General features: G+C 42.6%; 1 protein-coding gene across 1 annotated transcript; it reads right to left on the bottom strand.

The window, feature by feature from the left end:
• Window positions 1–3310: 3310 nt before the first annotated feature.
• On the bottom strand, window positions 3311–9545 carry LOC119398957 (uncharacterized). Its single transcript, XM_037665773.2, has 4 exons — window positions 9390–9545; window positions 8057–8263; window positions 4233–4358; window positions 3311–3328 (listed from the first exon to the last, which is right to left on the bottom strand). The coding sequence occupies exons 1-4, from the start codon at window positions 9543–9545 to the stop codon at window positions 3311–3313; spliced, it is 507 nt and encodes a 168-aa protein (XP_037521701.2).
• Between the last annotated feature and the right edge of the window lie 556 nt (window positions 9546–10101).

Here is a 10101-nt window from a genome sequence, read left to right as displayed (position 1 = left end):
TTAGATTTAGGCGCACTTTAAAGAAGCCCAGAGGCAGAAATTCCAGGAGCACTCCACTACGACGTCCCTCGTATTCATATCGTGGTCGTGGAATGCAAAACCCCGACATTTACTATTGTGCATGAGTGCAGCCAGGTTCTCGCCTTCTTGAGTTGCAAGTGTGTAACAACCGTGGATATTTGGAATTAAGTAGACTGCTTTTCATCATACTTAGTTTGCCCTTGTAATCAACCTATATATTTTGTTTCCCAGTCGCTGTTTCAACAGACAGCGTGAATAATGCATGAACTGAGAGATAAAAATTACTAGGTCAGCAGCAGAATGTCTTCTCTCTTTACTGTCGATCACACTACGCATCGTAAAAAGGGGGCGGCAAGCCCCCTCATAACGATGAGTCGGATCTACGATGCTTACTACGATTTTTTTTTTTCAAACGGCGAAGTATTCATAGAAAATGGCCTCATTTTACATTTGTTTTGCACCCCTGTCATAGCGCATTCATATGGTACAGACGTATTCACATTCTGCAACCGTGAGTGTGTACCCCAGTGGAGAATAATCTCGTCTTCAGAGTTTGGGGGACTCGTTTTAGAAGCCAGTACCGCTAAGAGAAGTTATTTGGTTTTATGCATTTGTTTCTTTGTAACGATTTTTGTCCTACGTGACACTGGGACAGACGAACTGAAACTTTTCTCTACGAGTCATCATAGCAATGCTGACGCATCTGAAGGAAGTGGTGCTTTGTTTGTGTCGTGTGTTTAGAGGAAATGGGACCAAAGTGAGCCTCGTTCACACCGGTGACTAATACCATGAGTGTGTAGCTCACATTGATAGGTATTGCCTAATGCCTGGGCATGCGCAGATAAGTTTTCGCGCATTATTTGTTTTCCGCCGTTGTGTGCCTTTGCATTTATTAGTCGTCGCCTGTGGTGTCTTAACTTCTCTCTTATATCTGTGTTTGCACACACGGTCTTTTAGCATGAATACACACCTACTAGCTCAGCTCTAGATTATGCTATGAACGCTCGCGCGATCAAGTTAGTAGCAATGTGACTAGTCGCAAACGGTCGCTCGCTGCTCGAGTTTTCTGTCGCGCGACTTGAGTTGCAAACTTCTAAACCAATGAGATGCACAGGAAGGCGACATCAGCTTAATTTACGGAGGAAATCGCAATGCGAGCAGACGTGAATTCTGTGTGACGGTGTGTGTAGCTCGTACGCAGGTGCGAACATCGGTCGCGTAGAGTCGCCTTTTCATTGCCAGTCTCAAACGTTAGCGCGAGCGGTGCTAGCCACAGGTGTTAATGGGCCTATAGACTAGTACGTACAGCGGTGAGCACTCTTAGGGTGAACACGCGAGCGCGTGGCCGACGGCACTATCAGCGCCGCGTAACAGCCATCGTTGGAAACATTGCACATGCGCAGCATGTGCTTTGAGATACACTCTTTCCACCACGCGCACTGCGTCATAGATATGCTTGTTGGGGATACGCTTGTGTGCGCGCGGTGGTAAGAGTATTTCGTAGAACGCATGATGCGCATGCGCAATGTTTCCGCCGATGACCGTTACGCGGCGCCGACAGTGCCGTCGGCCACGCGCTCGCGTGTTCACCCTAAGAGTGCTCACCACTGTACACTACTTGTGGAGGACGGTGGGGCGTCCCAAAGGTAAGAGCAAACGAACGTCCTTAGAAAGAAAGGTACACGACTCATGGTACTCTGTAGTGTACTGTGGCAGAGCAATAAGCTGTCCCGTCAGCGCAGCCCTTGCACAGGGTCTGTGGGGGTCCTAGGAATATACTGTGCATTTATCGAAGTGTACAAGTGCGCCCCAAACATATGCCATACCGAAAAGACTGCGTACATTGTCCGAGTTGGTCGCAGAGTTTTTCTGATTATCTTGTAAACTCTGTGAGCTAAACTCTAAACAGAAAAACGCCCAGATGGGAGTTTTTGGCTTGTCCTCTAGAACACTCCCATCTGTACATCTTTCTATGCCCTCAGAAAGGGCGTAAAAAAATAACTCCCATAAGAGGGCGTGTATCGAGTGTACGTTGGGCATAAATGTTACTCCCTTTGTGTCTGAATAGAATATTTCCACGAGAGACAAAGGGGGTTATGCCGTTCTCATTAGGGAGGTTTTTCGGTGTAATAATGGTGGCATATAACTCCCTTAGATGGGCATTTATAGGGCTTACGTCGGGCATATGTTTTACTCCCTTTGTGCACCAATAAAATATTTTGCGAGGCACAATGGGGGGTTTTATCGTTCTTATTAGGGAGCATTTAAGGCGTAATGCAGTCGTTTCTAGGGGGGGAAATGGGAGTTTTTGTTATTAAGCGAGCACGCTTTTGTTTTGTTTTTTCTTAAGTTTGGGAGTGAATTTGGTGCTTTTAGGGTACTTTAGTTTACTCCTCTGGGGAGTGCTTGCGGTAGTAAACGGGAGTAACCTTTGCTGCATAACTCCCTCTAGAGCTTCTATGCCATTTCTAAATTGCCAAAATACAGTCTCGCGAAAACTGAAGCCATGCTAGCATTCTTGCAAAACTGTATCTCGACAATTTAGACATTAATAAAAGCTTTGGGGGGAGGGGGGGCTTTTCAGCAGAAGTGGCGATGCAGAACTTCCGAAAGGGTTCCTGCTTGCGCCGTTGGAGAAGACACACACCAAACATTGACAAAAATATTTATTGTAGGTAAATGTCCAATAGCATATATAATACACGTCTAGTGTTGAATTTACGGCAGTGAGCACTTCTGCGGACAGAAACATACAAAATGCAGGTATTGTATAGCAGTGCCTTAACTGCCAGTAAATGATAAGCCTGTATAAATGTAAAAGAAGGTGGCCCTATCAGATATCGATATCACACATTCATGACATTTCTATAAACTGAAACAGCTAATTGCGCAGTACTATGTGTAAAGCATTTTCACACATGACTAGAGATCTGTGCTGTCAACTAAATTTAACAGCAATTTTCACGGCTGCAATTATTTTGTTCACCATGACTTAGCACAATGAAATAAATCGTGGATACCTTAAAAATATATTGAGACAGGTCAACTGATCACAGTTGTTTCATGACAAAAAGACTGACAAACTTGTAAACATGTATACCTTAAATATAACCTATAATATATGGCTACCACATATACCATACACAAACAATACAAATGCAAATAAGATACCTGTAGTCACCATTTTATCACTCATGATGTCACAACATTCAAAAGTGACTAGGCTTTCTCACTGAATACTCAAGACCTGTGTGGCCCATCTAAAAATTGCAATGGCGGATAAAACATTTTAGAGCAAGTAGCCAACCTGCGAGGCCATGGGCACATTGTTGACATCACAAAATGAAAATTATTTTTATAAATGCTGCCAGGCATGGTTTAATAATAAAAAAAAATTTAAGAAAGAAAAAAGACAACCACCCATTTGTAGCCTGAAGCGACAAGGAAATCCATATGGATTTCTCAGAAAGAAAAGCTTTTTAGTTGCCGAAAAATTCGTTCTTTTCTGGGGTCCCAGACCCCGGACCAGGAAAAATTTTTCGGCAACTAAAAAGCTATGAGTTCTGTGGAATCCCGCAAGGTGGAGGAAAAGTTAAGAAAGAGAAAACAGATAACCACCCGTTTGTAGCACGAAGCCACAAGGCAATCCATACGGATTTATCCGAAAGAAAAGCTTCCTCGTTGCCGAAAAATTCATCCTGGTCCGGGACCTCGAACTAGGACAAATTTTTCGGCAACGAAGAAGCTTTTTTTTCCCCAAGAAAGCTGCATGAATTTTCTTGTGGCTTCATGTTACAAACAGGTGGTTGTCTATTTTCCCTTTCTTAATCTTTCCTCCACCTTGCGGGATACCGCAGAACTTGTTTGCAATAAAAAAATATACACATTGGTTGTACAAGTGCACGCCGTATTCCACATGCGACACATGGCCAAAGTTTAAGAAAAAAAAACCTTGCACAAAAAAATGCAATATTAACATTTGTCTGTCATATTTTTTTTTTCCCCTCTTCTCAAGGCACAGAAGTCCAAAATGCCAGCTTGCACAACGTACTTGAAGAAAATTGTGAAACTAAATTAATGTTACTCATTAAAAAAAATTTATAAGTTCCAGAGCTTAGACATTCGGCTTCATATGTGAAAGGTGTAGGAACGCGTGCTCAAGGAATGTGAGCATTTTGTGTGCCTTTTTTTGGATATTCCACATGGAATACCCAAAACGATGGAAACAGGCACGCCATTCCTGCAAGAAGTGATGGCACACTCAAAACGGGCTCCCCGTCAATGTGTAGAGTAAGTCCTTCTTTCTCCACAAGGCAAGGTGTGAGCAGGGCTTGTTCCTATGATTGAAGAAAAAAAAAGAATGCTGTTAAGCGTAATGTAACTTTTAGTGTCGATAATGCTGAACCAAACAAAAAAAAATATTCCTTAGAACTATGCAGAAGAACTGCCTGTTCTGATAAGGTCAGCGAGGCATGAGGGGTGATCCTTTCTAGTTTTCTGCCACTTCATCTGCTTCCCCAAAGTTGAGAATAACGTAACTGAGCATCTTGAAACCACTCTTCATTTCATGGACCACACTTCTTTGGAAAAAGAGTTCAAACTCTGAAAGTAGCTGGCAAAAAAAGATAGGAAAGATCGTTCCCAAAATATTTCCTCCATTTCCAAGTAATTGCACAGCTAATGACACTTATTGAAGCTGATATGCCAGACAGAACAAGGGTTGAGGTCTATTTGTTACAACCATAAGAACAAAAACAGTGCAGCAAGAGAAAGGAAAATGAATGTGCAAAAAAAAGGACTTGCTACAGGTGAGAAACACACACAATCTACTGCAGCAGCCATCCTTTAGTTTCCTTGGGATATATGTTCAATTAACTCTGGGAATGTCATCCTGTGCCAGTGAGGGCCAAGGAAGCAGGCAAACATCTATTAAATGCAAAGCATTTCTCAGCAAACCAAATGCACTTTAACTGCTTCTTTCTTTATCTATCTATTAAGCCACATATGCCAGGGCGCTCTCGTGGTCATCTCCTTACCGTGGCACATACCGAAATTAGCATATGAAACCGTGAGTATATGACAGACACGATTCACAACTGATGTCTTGAACGAATGAACAGCACCAAAGAACAAGGACAAACAAAAGAAGCTAAAAATGGCACAGGTTCTCATTTGGCTCTTCATTGTCGCAAAAGTGCTTGTAATCCATGTTTAGATAGGACAGAAATTTTGCATCGGCACAGGGATCAGCACATGCGAGAAATCATGAAAGCCTCTTACATGTCACTGGAAGGTCACAAGTGCATCAGCCAACCTTCGGTAGCCTTATCACAGGCAGATGTGTCATATCTCAGGAATAGTTTGCCTCATGTTCATGCATAATCAGCCACTTGGATATTTTTTGTTACTTTTGTTACCTTGTGCATGCATGATGATTGTTTATAATCCTTCTCCAGTTGCTCATTTATTCCGTTCATTTCAGAATAATGCTTTTAGTTGTGAGTTAGCACCGTTGTCTGTCATTTCTTTCATTCGTCCTTGTTCTTTCGCACTGTTTATTCGTTCAAGATGGAAGTGCACTAACTTGGCCAGTTAAATGTTCTGATGTCACAGCTGATGTCCTGAATAATGTGATGACTCGTCAACTACAGTAAAAGCACGTTAATTCAAACTCAAAGGGGACTATAAAACTGTTCCAACTAAGCGGAGTTCGAATTAGCGTGCGGGCACTAGATTGAACAGATATCGTGCCACACCGTGTGGAGAGAACCCAGAGAAGCCACCTCTGGACTCGTTCCCGCAAATTAGGCGATATTACACATTTGTGGCAGGTAATTTCGTAAGTTAAGTTCATGCTCAAACAACCAACAGAATTTATTGATCAGTCAGTGATATGCCAGAAACAAGCAGGGACTTGCATTCACGTGAGCAGTGAGCCTTAATGCCAAAATATACGAAGCTATTTGTGCTCCAAAACACGTTCATTTACATGGCACAGTTAACACAATCAAAATTTAGGGTCTTTCTTAGTTTACTTATAGAACAATATTGAAATTGTCCAAGGGGACACAGCTAAAGGCAAACACTGCCTGACTGGGCCATGCCACCCATACAGCAGTAGCAGCAGACAGACGACATTTGCAACCATAAAATCATACATGGAAATCAATCACTACACTTGTTTTACAGATGAAGGTAATGAGTAATTTGGGTGATCATTCTGGGCCGATTTCTGTGAGGAGGAACGAAAGCCACAGGGCTCCCAGTTTGAATTCACCGTTGTAGATACCAACGCGTTCGAATTGTCGGGAGTTTTCCCCGATAGAAATACATAGGGCTGTGCTGGGACCAGGGCGTCAGTTCAAATTAGCAGTAAGTTCGAATGAACCAAGTTTGAATTAACGAGCTTTTACTGTACCTCATTAAACTCTTGCCACCAGCAACATGTGGCACATGCCTGCATACCACAGCCTGTGGTATCACAGGTGATACACTGTCTTTACTAGCGACAGTGAGAATAGACTTTGGAAATGTTAACATGATAGTGCTAAAAAGAAAACCATGTGCCGGCATTCAAGGCTTGAGCCAGAATCAAACCCAGGCATTCTGCACAGCATTTAAGTATTCTACCAGAGACACCAGTGCTCCAAGCTCTTTTGGAAAAAGACGCTGCAGAAGCATCATGTCAGGGCAATGCTAATTATGGTTGCAGTGCCTGCGATCCACTTTTATAACAGCGTCGTAACCATTACATATGTACTGCTGCGACTCGGCAAGGTACGGTCAAGCATTGCTCAAATATGCCAGTCATCACAACGCAGTGTGCACTTCATTGCAATGAAAGTGACATCTACGTTGTAGCATGAGTGACAATGTTACATAGAACCATGAGCTCACATTATTCTTGTCATTACCGATGAATCGTACTTTTCATACACTCATGTCTTCCAATGCCAATTTTAGTGTCTACCAAGGAGACATGATCACAAGAGTACCACGACATAGGGGGGTAGGTAGATAAGTAGGCAGATGAAACAGTCAAAGTGCCTGTGGTTCGTGAAGAAATGTGTTGCATTTAAAATAGCGCACAGAAAGAAAACATGCTGCAAGTGGAAGCTGCATCCACCACACAAACATGTAGTACACGCCAAGCAGGTGAATAATAGGAACTGGGCTCAGGTCGCGCATGCATCAGCATTTTTTATATACTTTCATTTCACTATTAATTGTTGTATTTAACTATCAATCATACATAATCGTGTAACCATGCTTCGCTTGGATTCACTGACTGCATTTTTACAGTTGCAAATAAACATTCAAGCTCCTGGTCTCCTCCTTGCTTATTATATATTCAATCCTCAAAGTTGGCAGTATTAATGCCAAATGAGGATTCATCCTTGGTATTATTGACAGGAGGATAGCAATAAAGTAAACTGGAGAACCTGAACATGGTGGATATTTCAGTAAAGCACAACACGCATTTGAACAATGTGCATTTGGCTGCTACTTGCAGAAAGCTGCCTTTTCATCCAGTTTGACTGCACTTTAGCTTATTTCAAATGACAGTTTCCTAATCCCTTCTTTGGCATCATTGTTTTCGCCTTGCATGAACAGCCAATAAATATATCAGCCAGTATTTTAAGGAGTTCAAGATATCCCACATTTACAAGGCAAATGAAGTTGTATGAATATTTGGACTTATCCACATTGCTGCACTGACTGAAGCACATGTCTTGGTGATTGGATGAACGCTAGGTACTCTATTTCCTAAACCATGATTCTGTTTTTTACTAATGCATTGCAGTATCAGTCGATTGTTGTGCTCTGGTCTAGTACATCCTTTATCACTGTTGAGAAGGTTTGACCCAGTACTCATCCCGAAGTACCATTCAGTTTTCATATCAGATTTCATCACTGCAGCATAAACCCATGTTATCCTGTGATAAAAATGACACTGCAATTACTGCCTGAGATACACAGGAGCCACTAAAACAGACAAACAAAAAAGAAAGCAAAGGGTCTTGCTCGAACTTACCAATGCCTCAGTTCCAAGAAATGGAAACAGTAAAAGAGCATCCGACAGGGTGAGGCTGCGAAGCTCTTTATGCCTGTCCAGTGCTGTTGCCCGCAACCTTGGCCTTCCTGTTGCTTTATCGTGGCAGGCTGCATTATTCTGGAGCCTTTCGTTATGAATTTGCAAGGACTCAACGGTTTCTCCATATGTAGTAAGATGGCTGCAGTCCTGAAATGCAAGAAATATAAAATGAAATGGTGCAGTGCAACTACAAGAATGCAGACAATCACTCATCCAAAAATTCAGCAGGTCCCACGCATCACGGGAATCTGTTTCATGCGAAGCAGACAGCAAGCAGCTGTCTATGCTGCATTTTTTTGGCTTTGTGTGAAGCATTACGAGGTGGACTGCCACGTTTTTGTAAATGAAGTAGTTGTGTGCAAATCGTGCTCTTACTGGGCAGGCTGACTACATTGACGTTTAATGGGCCTGAGGTAAAGTCAGCACTCATGTTAGAGCAAGGACCTCGGTTTTATTGAAACGAAGTGCACGCCACGGTGCGACTCACATTTCGCATTGCTCGACCCTGGAGCAATACCCTCACGAATGCTACGTGTGATATTCACAACATCGCACGCTACGATGTGACACTGCGAATATGATACGTAACATTCTTTAGTGTATTCTCCGCATGCAAATTCGGCACTCAGCAGCTTTGGACTTTATTGCGCGCGCAAAGCCACAAAACTCAAACAACGCAGAAGCTGTTGAATGCCAAGAGCTTTCAGCCGCAGTCCTCATGCTGACATAAAACTTTATTGCTATGTCGCGATGAACAAACAATCAGTTGCCAAACATTTTATCAGAGAAAAAAGTACCGTCAGATACGTGGTGGTGTTGGTGGTGGCGGCGGTACGTTATAAGGGAGGGGTGTAGAGCACACTTCAGGCTAATTAAACACTGGAGTCTTGTGCCATGGTCACAATGTGAATGCAGTCACAGGATGACTAATGCGGCTTTTACACTGCTCTTATGCACAGAAATACAGGATGTACTTATTTATCAGAAAATGAAAGTGTATTAACGTAACAGGCATTTGTTTATTGTTTTCTTGATACTTTCAATAACATGGCACTCTGTTAATTCGGTCATTTTTTTTGGTCTGATGATATCCAAATTGATGAGCTTTTATTGCACAATGTAACTAATTTATTTTTCCTGCATTTGTCACTTTAGTTATTTAAGAAATCTGCTGCCACAACGCACTAAATAATAGCGCAGCACCAGTGGTACTGCAGCTGCTACACCAAGATACCATCAGAAGATGTAAGAAATATTTTTCAAAGCAACTCACAAAAAGACGGCACAATTTGTTGTTTGCCACTTCTTCAGATGGTGCCTGCATTTGCTTTGGCAGACAGCGTTTCTTTCGAATTAGCATTTCCTCCGAGCAGTTTTGTAGCTTTTTTTCTTGTGTTGTTGGAACTTGTTCCTCAGGGCCATCACCCATGATTCCTGTAAAGTTTTAAACACATACATTAATAACAATCATTGAAAAATTCATCAGTGTTGCAGGTGTACACACGGAACTAACTACACAAATGATATAGCTCACGGCACCATTATAGCACCAAACTTGAACAGAACTAATGAACCAGACACCATGTAGGGCCCAGTATGCACAGTTTTATGTTGCTGAAAGAAACACTGAACAAAATTTTTGCCCCCTAGATTCTCAGCCATACTGAAAGATTGGGTGCCACATTCTGTAGCCACAACCTTCATTTCAGGCAGAAACTAATGGAAAAGAATGAATTGAATGAGTTTTTCACAAACTGCTCCGTGCAGCGGCCATGCTGTGAACTAGAGGAGGTGATTAACGCCCCTGGCAATGGGAGTGCCAACTTTGCCAGCCGTTGCCTGCATCTCTCAACTGGCTCTGCTTTCACTATGGTTCCTAGAGCCCGTATGATCGGCACCGACAGCGAACAACGCTCTTGGTTGGGGTAAAGGCCCGAACGGGTGTGGCACACCTCAGTGCCTTTGTGAAAGCCGTTGAGTGCGAT

Source organism: Rhipicephalus sanguineus, chromosome 7 (assembly GCF_013339695.2).
Source record: "Rhipicephalus sanguineus isolate Rsan-2018 chromosome 7, BIME_Rsan_1.4, whole genome shotgun sequence".
Classification (NCBI taxonomy): domain Eukaryota; kingdom Metazoa; phylum Arthropoda; class Arachnida; order Ixodida; family Ixodidae; genus Rhipicephalus; species Rhipicephalus sanguineus.
The sequence above is the reverse complement of the archived record's forward strand: the minus strand, read 5'-3'. Positions and strand labels throughout refer to the sequence as shown.